General features: G+C 43.7%; 1 protein-coding gene across 1 annotated transcript in view; it reads right to left on the bottom strand.

Moving 5' to 3' along the window:
* The window catches only part of trim46a (tripartite motif containing 46a), a gene marked incomplete at its 3' end in the record, with an annotated part of 23,742 nt that overhangs the window by 4,168 nt on the left and 7,074 nt on the right, over positions 1-12,500 (bottom strand). The window contains exons 4-9 of the mRNA XM_084051333.1: positions 10,689-10,886; positions 9,845-9,991; positions 9,559-9,654; positions 9,057-9,310; positions 8,084-8,205; positions 3,430-3,759 (exon numbers count right to left, since the gene is read on the bottom strand). Of these exons, the coding sequence (XP_083907459.1) occupies positions 3,430-3,759; positions 8,084-8,205; positions 9,057-9,310; positions 9,559-9,654; positions 9,845-9,991; positions 10,689-10,886 (1,147 nt within the window). The remainder of the gene's footprint in view (positions 1-3,429; positions 3,760-8,083; positions 8,206-9,056; positions 9,311-9,558; positions 9,655-9,844; positions 9,992-10,688; positions 10,887-12,500) is intronic.

The raw sequence follows: 12,500 nt of genomic DNA, 5'->3' as shown, positions 1-12,500 counted from the left end.
GAATTTTTGCTTGATTGTTCAACCACCATCGTTAAGATGCTGATAGATTTGACTGGGTCGTTCACACTGGCTATGCATTGATGGCTTGTTAACGACCGTCATTGATTCTAAATAGACCAAGGTGAACTTGATTTGAATCCTTTGTATCCTTTGAAATAGAGAGGGGTCATTGACCACTTTTCTGCTGTACTAAAAAGGTTTATAAAAAACTGACTATTTTATCAATTCAAAATTGCATGACCCTCCCTTGGATTCAAAGTCAAATTTGCTGACCCTCCCTTGGACTAAAATTAGAAAGGCATGACCCTCCCCTATTTTCCTCCAGGGACCCCCATCTGTACATTTCGACTGGTCCCTAACCAGCTGATACATCTGAACACCAGCAGAGAGGTTGAAAACTGGTTTCATTTGTGAATTAAATTCAGAATAATGAATGATAAAGAGGCAAAGATAGGAAATGAATGATAAAGAAGCTTCCCGAAAGGATAGCAGGAAAGACTGATAGAAGGAGGAGCAGTGGAAGGAGGTGTAGAGTTAATTGGACGTGCAGGGAACAACAGAACAAGGAGGTTTGAAGGAGGTGAAGATGGAAGGGATGAAACAATAACGATAACAAAGGAACTGTGGAGGTAGAGAGTTGGAGAGAGAAAATATGTGAAATTAGTTAATCAAAGTTGACATGAGAGATGAGAGAAAAGGAATGAATACTGTCTCCTTATTTTGTAGTGTCATTTTATTGTTTTCTGGTTCTTTGTCGTAGTTGGAGTGATTTACAGTTGTGTTCCTTTTATTTTGAAGTAAAGTTCTAGTGTTCCCTGTTGCCTGCCTTGTCTAATCCATCGTGTTAATTGCTAACGGAGCTCACCTGTGTCCTGCAAAGCCTTTCTGTTCCTTTCCAGTACACGACGTTTGTTGTTGACGTGTGTTATGGCTCCTTATATTTTGTTCCCCATTGTTTTCCTTGTTGGATTATTAGTGCTCCTAGTGAAACTTATATTATTCCTATAGTGCTAATAGTGAAACAATCTCCAGTTCTTGACCTTTTGCTTGGCCTTTAGACTTAGCCTTGTGCCTGATCCTCCTGTTTTGGTCGCCAATAAACCCTGGAGTTGGAAGTGCCCTAGTCTCGAGTTGCCAGACAACTATTCCACAATCTCTGAATGCTATATAGAGTCTGGAACTACACCTCCCCAAATCCGAGAGAGGAAACTGGCACTTGCGTTCACGAAAAGATATTTTAAAATATCTTTACATTTTATTCTTGAATTTCCATTTCTTCTAAGCCGCAAGCTAAATATACTTTATGATGATTTGTATTTATATTAGGATAAATTTGCGCGACTGTAAAGACGAAACGGAAGTGGGGAGGAGGCTTCATATCCGGTTTATATTCTAATCATGATCAGAGCTTCCGAGTCCCAGACTGTATGACCGGAAACATTTGAAAATTGTTGGAGGCAACAGTCTGGCCACGCGAGACTAGAAGTGCCCTAGCTGCCTCTGCCTGCCCTGTGCTGAGCTTGGTTCCTACAGCAGTGGTTCTCAAACCTTTTTATGTCATGGACCCCCAAATTGATGTGTATTTGGCCGCGGACCCCCATCTGACAAGGTTTTGTGTCCGGGATCCCCAGAAGAGAAGATTCAAAATTGTTCCAAATTGTCCAAACATTTTGTATATTTTTGCTTGTAGATCTGCTATTTTTGAATAGCTAACGTACATTAATGGATGGAGTGGTTAATGATTGTGATGCTGTATTAAGTACTTTTGCTGGGGACCCCCTGGAATCCCTTCAAGGACCCCTGGGGGTCCCCGGACCCCACTTTGAGAACCAATGTCTGTCCTACAGTATTCTCCTGATTGGCACCATGATAGAATTAACATGCAATAATGAGCAAATAAAATGCTACGAAAATATACAGTTCAGACACAATTTCACACTTTATTTTGTTGCTGTCAGGCAGAAACCTTGTATCTCCACGTTTCACATTAGTTGTGTCATAAATGAATGCAAGAGTGTCACACAAAAGTGGTGAAAATAGTGAATCTACAAGCTCACAATTTGTCGCATCACAACGAATTGTGAGCTTGTAGATCGTCTATTTTCACTTTTTAACTTTTTGTAAATAATAATAAAAGGAACGGTTTTGGACGTACAAGGTTTCCACCTGACAGAAATGATACGTAAGACGCAAAAAAAGAAAATAAACTAGAGGCACTATATCTACTGGTGTGACCGAGTCATGGAGTGGGACCAGTTTATCTACTGGTATAAATAATACCAGTATACAGGCGCGCGGGAAGTACTTAATAGCCAGGGGGGCTGAGCGTCGGGGGAATCCGCCTGACGCATGCACGCGCGTGCAGCGCACGTGCATGCGTCCCGTACGCGCGCGCGCGATTTTTTTGCGGGTTCGGGTCGAAAAATGTGCGGGTTTGGGTGGGTTTTGGCACTTTATTTCCTTTACTTTATTTCGGTTTTAGGGTTAGGGTTAGGGTTAGGTTAGGGTTACGTTATTTAATTATTTTAATTAAATTTAAATGTAATAAAACATTTTTTTTTTAAATCCCTTCCCATCACCAGGGGGGCTGCAGCCCCCGTAGCCCCCCCCCTTCCCGCGCCACTGCCAGTACTGTGTATTAGTCGAACTATAAAGTGTAACCACTACGTACCAGTATGTATAACAGTACGTACCAGTGTTTCTCTCAGGTGGAAACCTAATATCTCCAATACTTTTCAGGATTCAAATTAAAAGAAAATATCCCCAGTAGCAGATCTACAAGCTTGAAATGCGTCGCTTCTAGCTTCGCTTTTCGGGGAGTTCCTGTTTCTACACAAAAAAGGAAATGGTGCCCCACAGTGGTGGAAAAAGTACTCAAATTCTTTACTTAAGTAAAAGTACCAATACTGCAATATAAAAATACTCTGTTACAAGTAAAAGTCCAGAATAAAAAAATTACTTCAGTAAAAGTACAAAAGTATTGGCATCAAAATGTACTTAAATTACCAAAAGTAAAAGTACTAAATATTTGAAAATAGCCGATCTACAAGCTCACAACGCGTCGCGATGCGACGCGTTGTGAGCTTGTAGATCTGCTATTTTCAAATAGCCTATGTATAAAATAGGGCTAAAGTGGTTAATGTATGTTTCATTATATCATAGTTAATATCTGAAAAGTAACTAGTAACTAAAGTTTTCAAATAATTGTAGAGGAGTAAAAGTATAATATTTACCTCTGAGATGTAGTGGAGTAGAAGTAAAAGTATTGGAAATTGGAAATACTCAAGTAAAGTACAAATACCTCAAAAGTGTACTTAAGTACAGTACTTAAGTAAATGTACTTAGTTACTTTCCACCACTGCAAAAACGTATTTTGTTTTTTTCTCTTTTGTTTTACCCCACGGGTTGCCAGATTGGCGTCAGTCTCACCTGGTGCAGGCGGGGTGTGCAGGTAAACGTCTTCGCTGTATTCCCCAAACCCCGCCTTGTTACATCCTCGGACCCTCAACACGTACACGCTGTCCATCTCCAGCCTGTCGATCACGGCGTTGGTCCCGCCCACCTCGTTTATGCGCTGCCACGCCGACGCGGAGTCGGGCGTCCGGACGCCGCCCCACGTGGCTCCGGTCAGTCCCGAGCGCCGCTGGTACTCGACGGAGAAGTGCCAGGCGGGGGCGGAGTCCTGGGGGAGGCGCCAGCACAGGAACAGCTCGTCGTAGGCCAGCGTTTTCTGAGTGTCGATGACGGGAGCCAATGGGGCTGCGGGAGAGAGGGAAGGCGGGGCTTGTTGTCTAATAATGATAAATTAAAGGTTACGTTTACGGCCACAGGACATTTGCACATCGTTGTTGTCGGGCAGAAACGATATGCAAATGTCTTGGTTGTTTGCGACACGTCAACGCAATACTGTAACCCCCGGCAACGATGGGCAGGCTGATAACGTGATGCAAAGTGCCTCATTATCAGCCGCGAATCAGCCTGCCCGTTGTGCAGATATGCCCAAATACGGACGTGTGCAAATCGGCATGGTTATAGGTTTCTGTTCGAGTTCTGTCGAGTCTGACGTCACATGACAATGGAGAACCCTGACGACTAACTAAACTTTGTCTGGCGCTGAATAAACTGGGATATTAAAGGGCTATTTCACTTCAAACATGTTTGGGGTCATTTGAACGTCTACTCTGGCTTTTGTGAGCTCCACAGACAGAATACAGAGTATTTTAAGTTGCTTGATTCAGTATTTAGATATTTAATTTAAATTTGAACAAACACGCCCCCCTTCCTATATAAACCCATTGTAACTTGAAAATCCATTTTAAGTATCATTGAAAACACCCTTCCTTGGTTCTGGTGACTGATATTGGCCTTCTAATGCGTGAGGGGCCGTGTTTTTTCAATATTAATTTATTTTGTTATAACCAATTTATTTTTCATAAAAGGACAGGTGTTTTTAATGAGTGGTTTAGTCAGTTATCTCAGGCTCTTACTGTATGTGGCATTCACTGCTTCATCTCTGTTTCGCATATTAAATTAAATGTTCCAAATCTAGCAGTTCTTGTGCATTAATCCTTTTACGAAAGCAATTATGTTGGATAATCCCTTAAGTATGGCCTTCAGCCTCCCATTCCTCACCCATTGATGACACAGACAACCAATTAGTCTTGAATCTCGGTCCTTAACCACTCTATATTTGCTCTACTTACTTACTTATTTGCTGGTTCCTGTTTTATGTTTGCTGTTTTTTTTTGTATGCTTCTACTGGTCCTATTATTTGCGTTGCCTTTTGACTCTGTCGCTGAATTGATGAATTATCCCGTATCAGAAGATATACATTATTTGGATATTAATTAAAGGCATAGTATGTTGCCCTGGCCTGGGTTTACATAACAAACCAATATACATTTTGGTAACCCTTCCTTTTACATTACAGTAATTGCCAGGTAATTACCAGGTCATTTCCAGGTAACTACCAGGTAATACGATTAACAGGTAATTACATGGCAAATTACCTGGTCAGTATTACTTGGTAATTACCAAGTTTTTTTTGTCAACTACCAGGCATTTACCAGATAATTATGATTATTTACTTGGTAATTACCAGGCAATTAGATGGTAACTACCAGTTAAATTACCCAGTAAATACTAATTACCGGTAATTACCGTACAGTAAAAGGAAGGGTTACCTATATTTTTATCAGCTTGCAGAACTGATCGGTAAAGAGACGCTGCAACTATCACTTTTTCCTCATGGGCTGGCCTTGGTAAAAGGCCAGCCAATGAGGGCTCGCCAATGGCTTCCCATGTCCTCTCAGCATATGGCATCTAAACAACTACGCAGCATATGGGATCTAAACATACAATGTCTATGGTAGTCACTGTAGGATGCAATACTGTTTTCGGCCACTGTATACATCTCTATGGTAAATCTGTGACGCTGTTCCTCATTCGGCCAGCCAATGAAAGGGCTAGCTCATTTTTGCAGAAACAGACATATTGTTTGGCGTTTATGCGGACAGGATCACAGACTGGCAACTATGGTTTTATTTAACGATAGAACGCAAAAGTACATTACTAAACACATGTATGACATAGTGTGTTTAGTCAGAATGCTATGCTGGCCGTGTTCGATGAAGAAAATGGTTATCGGACGTATTTTGGACCGTGTTTTAAACGCTGTCAAATTCGCTTTGTAATTTGCATAATCCGGTCTAGAGCGGACACAGAAACAGCTGTTTGTGTTCATGCATGTGCGAGTAGAAATACATACGGTAGGAGTTTACAGAGACCGCCCCTCCCCTATCTGACGACGTTGTCAGCACTCTGTCTGATACAATAGCCTGGTTAAATTATTAGATCATTAGAAACTCAGGTCAGGTTTACATTACATAGAAATTAATAGCTTGATAAGAATGACATTCGCTATGTCTCTGAAACAGTATAGTTGACGGTACTTTTCAAAGGGGCATAGCTTGCTGCAAGCTGATATGACTGTGTCATTTCTTGTTGTACCTATCACTTCCCTCTATAGCAGCAATTATCAGTCACTGGAGTGGTGGTGTTAACCTGCAGAAACACATTGTACTCTCGCTGTATTTTTGTGTTTCCAATGCTATTCGTGCGTTACCAGCTAATAACAGCGCGAGGGTGTGCTCAAAGGGATACTATTTCAAACTCCCATGTGCATGTTTGTTCAATACAAGCGACCCCCTCTCTCGGACAGAGATGGGTGGGGGGGGGGGGTGGTAAGATTGAATCCTTGTTTACAAACAGTAAGCTAGAGAAGCTACATAGTATACCTTTAAGTCTTGTGTACTGATGAAAGAAAAAAAATCTAGATTTCTATTCAGGATTCTCCAAATGTCCATTAATCAGAAAGTCTTGCAAACCTCCTGCAGCGCCAGGGAGAGGCCCCTGGGAACCGTACGTACGCACAGCAGCACCACTAGGGTCAAGGACCGGGTCCATTAACAAATTGAAATCCCTCCAGAACAATCATAGTTCCCGGCGCCTTGTGTTTTCAGGTGAATTAATAGCATGGAAAAAACTAAAAACAAATAGCAAAAACGCTCCCGGCGTATATAGACCTTGAGATCCATCCGCTCCAACGCGTTGGGAACTTGTTGGTCTGCTATTTTCGACGCGTGATTAAGTATGAATCGGGCGCAAGCACATCCCCACAGCTACTCACAGATATCGTTGCTGTCGGGCAGAAACCTCTTATCTCCATAATGTTTGTGTATTTTTCGTGAGATAATGCCTTGTAGCTAGCTTGCTTATACTCTAAAATGGCGACCGCGATACCAGTCGCTCCAACGAACTGCAGAGGCCAATGAGGTATCTAGGTTTCTATATCTATGATGACAGAGACGATATGATGGACACAGCCTTCATAGGCGTAGTCTAAAGTCTTTACTTGATGATATTCAGATCTGCAGCTCAGGATACAGCACTCTGAAGCTCAGCACCTAATCTTCCACTTAAACTGTGTGGTCTTGGATTAGTCCAGAACAGGGGTGATGCAACTTTGATGATGGAGATGGTCCACTATATTTACACACTCACTCCAGCGGGCCACATTGCATATACTGTAGGGCCATTCTATGTCACATAAAAGTAGCAAAAATAGCCGATCTACAAGCTCAAAGCGCGTCGCAGTGTGACGCGTTTTGAGCTTGTAGATCTGCTATTTTTGCTATTTTTGAATAGGAATCCAGACTTTTTTTGGAATCCTGAAAAATAACATTTTTATTTCATTTCAAATGCATTTAGTTATACTTATGTTAACTTTATGAACTTAAATACAAATATATATGGGATATAAAAGACAATATAATTGCAATACTAGTCATTAAGCTACTAATATAGACTGAAGTAATTAAAGTGGGTCATGTTTGCATGTTTGGAATTGTAACAGCTGAAATCAATAATATATCAGTATTCCGTTTTTAACCTGCGGGCCGCATTAAGTGAAGGTGGGGGCCGCATGTGGCCCCCGGGCCGCCGGTTGCCCATGTATGGTCCAGAAAGATCATCAATGTGTTGTTATTCCACCAGCTCAGCTAAAGAGTTGTTTCTCATCACCGTCAGCTAAAAAAAACTGTGCCAATATGGGTGTGGCTCTGGCCCCTGGCCTGAGCTACTCTGTCAGGGTTTTTTTTTATGTAGTTGACTAAAAGAAAGAATTGTGTTAACTCAAACCCAATTTAGTGATGAATGTAACAATAACAACCACTGAAAATGAAATAAAAACAAAGATCATGTCAAATGAATGATCTTTGTTTGAGTGTTTCCTCCAGCACCTGATATCATGCATTATTCCATAATACCTTTTTAAGCTTCTATAAATCAAGGCTTTCCTCGTGATACCTTAAAAACTACAACTAAAATGTAATAAAAAAAACTAAACTAAAACTGATCAATACACATACACACGCACACGCACACGCGCACACGCACACACACACACACACACACACACACACACACACACACACACACACACACACACACACACACACACACACACACACACACACACACACACACACACACACACACACACACACACACATCCACACCCTACCTCTGATGAACTCCAGGCTGCTGATGAGTTTGAGTTCTTTGGAGGCGTCAAGGTGAAAGTGTCTGAACGAGGTATCAGCGGAGAGAGTGAAACACTGCAGGTGCTCTATAGCCTTCACTAACCTGAGAGAGAGAGAGAGAGAGAGAGAGAGAGAGAGAGAGAGAGAGAGGAGGAGAGGAGAGGGTAGACGTATGCAGCAGTCGTGAGCCACTTATTGAATGAAATTATCCAACATGCACCACATGCTGGTTAACGAGACCCTGAAAAAAGATGATTTCACAGCTGTTGTTCAAAATATACAAACATGTGTGAAAAAATACATTTTGAAATAAATTAACAGCAAATATATCCATCCGGCCGGAAAACGGAAACGGAAATGCACCGGTTTCCTGTTTGGCCAGGAACTACCGCACCGGTTTCCTGTTAGGCCAGAAACTACCGCACTAATAACAAAAAGGAATCTCACGCTGTTTTTAAGAGATTGTAGGATTTGAAGATCGAAAAAAAAACAGAAAAAGAAAACACAGCTCACGGTAACTAAAGCTCCACTGGCTAAGAGAAACGATCCACAGATAGTATAAAACAATTAAAAGAACGCTTTTTGAAACGCTTCCGTTTTCTGGTGAAAACAAATGGAATTCTGGGTAACGGAGGAATAAACGAACGGCCTGCAGTGACGGTAATGACCAGCATAGGCTGGCAGGCTGCTAAAAATCGTTATTTGTGGACCTGCATTGCATTACTTTAATAATAATACTTTAATTATTAAAAAGATTACAAAAAAATATATATGGAGACAGTGTCGATATATTCTGTCCACTGAAAATGTCTTTTCCTCGCACATATTTCTCCTGTGAATACACAGTTGTGTGTTTTCTCCTGTGAATACATAGTTGTGTGTTTTCTCCTGTGAATACATAGTTGTGTGTTTTCTCCTGTGAATACATAGTTGTGTGTTTTCTCCTGTGCCCACCTGCAGTGAGTGATCCTGGCAGCCTGTACGAAGCAGGGAGGGTCCGTCTCTTTCAGGAGCTCCTGTGTGTACGCCATGAGGCCCGCGTGTTCCAGCAAGCCGTTCCTCTCCACCATCTGGGCAGACAGAGCCTCTCCCCTCCTGGTGTGGGACCCCTCCAGGGCCACGACCAGGGTCCCCTGGCGCTCGCACAGAGCGGCCCCCAGCTCCCGAAGGCAGTGGTTCAGCTGCTCCTTGGCCACGGCGCTGTTCAACTGGACACAGAGAGAGAAGGAATCTATGGAATGGACATTTCAGGTTCCACTGGAGCTGCAGAATGGCCATCAGTAGTAGACTGTGGTTGTACTGGTCAGGTCCCAGTACAACAGTAGTAGACTGTGGTTGTACTGGTCAGCTCCCAGTGACCAACAGTAGAAGACTGTCCCAGTGGGTGTGTATTTATGTGGGCGTGTATTTATAAACATGACGTGTGATTGGTTAATTAAGTTAAAGAGTGGTTCACCTCCATCTGCGTGACGGTACTCTCCAGTTGCGTGATCTGATTCTGCACTGTCTCCTGATTGGCCAGGATATAGTTGATCTCCTTGGTGATCTTGTCCTAGAGGACCAATGGGATAGTAGTAGGGATAGTTAATGGAAAAGGACTGACTGTACCTTTTGTTTACCAATCTTAAAAGACAAACAGAAATGTAATTTTCTCCAAACGTTCGACGACAGAAACACAATTATTTGAGCGACAATTAATGGGCAAGTAAAATGTAACAGTGGTGACAGCCCTAACCGTATACCTTCAGTGCCTGGTAGGCCTGTGCGATGGGCAGAACCTTGTGTCCGTGGTGAGCCCGGCGTAGCTTGCAGAGCGGACAGAGCAGCCTCTGACACGTCCTACAGTAGAACTGGAGCCTCTCCTGCTCATGCTCCGGACACGTCAACACCTGCAGACAGACAGGCGGGCAGACAGACAGACAGACAGACAGACAGACAGACAGACAGACAGACAGACAGACAGACAGAAGGCAGGATATACGGAAGGATATCAACACAAAGCTAATGCATATAAACACAAATACACACAAGAGGAGAGAAGAGAAGAGGAGAGGAGAGGAGAGGAGAGGAGAGGAGAGGAGAGGAGAGGAGAGGAGAGGAGAGGAGAGGAGAGGAGAGGTCTAGAGAAAAGTGGGAGGGGAATGGTTTCCGGTTGTGGGTTCCAGTTGGCGTCACATTTTCTTTTGTCCCCCACGTGTCATAGGCCTAATGGCAATCAATTAGTTTAGTCTCGCTAGCTGCGTTATTAAAATAATATACCAAACGATTATTATTATACCAAATGAAATTAAACAATTATACCAAACGAATCAAATTATAAGTGAGGGGAATCATTTTGGAGGAGCACCGGCGCTCTTGGTTTCCGCTGTGGGTTATATCCGCTCTAGACCGGATCAGGAAACCGAAAAAAAGAGTTGATCCCTGATTCGAAGAAGAGAAGAGAAGAGAAGAGAAGAGAAGAGAAGAGAAGAGAAGAGAAGAGAAGAGAAGAGAAGAGAAGAGAAGAGAGGAGAGGAGAGGAGAGGAGAGGAGAGGAGAGGAGAGGAGAGGAGAGGAGAGGAGAGGAGAGGAGAGGGACACACTAACCTTGGGTCTGAAGTTATTGGTTGGCAGGATGTGTTCGTGCTGTGCCCGGGGCGTGCCCCAGGGATGGTACACTTTAAAACATTCATTACAGAAGTTGGACCTGCAGTCTGCACAGCCTTTAGTGGCTTCTAGAGACTGTGGGGGCTTACAGAACACACACGGTATGGACCCACTGCCCAGGCTGACTGTGTTCCTGTATCTGGAGGGGAGGGGGGGAGAGAGAGAGAGAGAGAGAGAGAGAGAGAGAGAGAGAGAGAGAGAGGTGGAGAGGTGGAGAGGAGAAGGTAGACATATGCAACAGTCGTGAGCCACTTATGAATGAAATAATCCGGCATGCACCACATGCTCGTTAACGCGACCCAGAAAAAAGATGATTTCACAGCTGTTGTTCAGTCATGCGCGAACACTCAAAAGACAAGCTTCAGCTTCTCCCTTTACTTTCATTCTATGAGAGCAAATGGGTGGAGCTTCCCGTTGCGACTTGTTACTTGGCGGTGTTTAAACGTGTGGCTTTTAATGTGCTTGGAATTCAACTTTGAATGTTGACCGGGCCTCAACCACTGGGAAAGGAGTGCTGTGGTTGACCCTGCACTTGGCAGCCATTTCACTTGTAGTTTTCTTTCTTTCTTTGAGCCAAACAAACTACACCCCGTTAAACCTAGCCTGGTTCCAAACCATAGGCTCCGCCCACTCTCTGAGTGGACTGCCTCTTGGTCTGGTGTTGAAATGTGAGCCTAGGAAAAATATTGCCTAGGGCGCCAAAATGCCTAGCACCCGCCCTGGCTTGGCAGGTGCCGCCCCCAGACAAATATCACCCTCCTCCCCGCCCGGCTCCCATCCCCCGAACACGGGCCAATTGTGTTCGTACAGGCGCTCGACAAAGCCACTGCAGTGAACCAGTGTGGTGAACGAACGGCGTTCCCATCAGTCCCACTGCAGTGCAGTGGCGTGCACAGACATTTTGAGGGGCAGGTGCTCAAGTAAATTTTACTTTTTTTGTTTACTTGGTCTGCTCTTTTTTCCCTCTACACCTATACCTCTTTGCCAAAAATAGCAGATCTACAAGAACGACAAGCGCGAGGCGTTGTGAGCTTGTAGATCTGCTATTTTTGGCTAAAGTTCTCCTCAGAAAAGGGATGCTAGGTTTCGAGTGGTTATGGTAAAAAGAAAAATCATATCACATAAAGATTTGGCGGACCCCCTGTAGTAACTCTGAGGACCCCCTAGGGGTCCCGGACCCCCTGTTGAAGACCCCTGCTGTAAACTGGCAAAAAAAAAAAATTTTTTTCTTTTTTTCAAAAGGGCACTTCTGGTCAAGAGGGCAAAGGGCAGGTGCTCTAGCACCACCTAGAGTCTATCTGTGCACGTCCCTGCTGCAGTGAACCAGTGTGGTGAACGACGTTCCCATCAGTCCCACTGCAGTGCTGACTGGTGTGTGTGATCAGCAGCGGAACCAGGGCTGCGTCCAGACAATGATTTGCTGTCAGCTGTGATGAAGTGATGTAGAAGTCATTTCATCACTGACTCACTTCATCTACTGTACGCTCTGAGGGTTTAAAGACACCGTTTCATTAGCCCTGAGTTACGTATACTGACCTGGACCTAGGTCTCTCTCTCGTGTGTGTGTGTGTGTGTGTGTGTGTGTGTGTGTGTGTGTGTGTGTGTGTGTGTGTGTGTGTGTGTGTGTGTGTGTGTGTGTGTGTGTGTGTGTGTGTGTGTGTGTGTGTGTGTGTGTGTGTGTGTGTGTGTACCTCTCTACGATGCACTCCAGTGTCAAGGTTGTGTGCATGTGCATGTGCATGTGTACCTCTC

This window comes from Gymnoscopelus microlampas, assembly GCF_963454915.1.
Source record: "Gymnoscopelus microlampas genome assembly, chromosome: 3".
NCBI lineage: Eukaryota > Metazoa > Chordata > Actinopteri > Myctophiformes > Myctophidae > Gymnoscopelus > Gymnoscopelus microlampas.
This window is presented reverse-complemented; position numbering and strand designations above follow the sequence as displayed.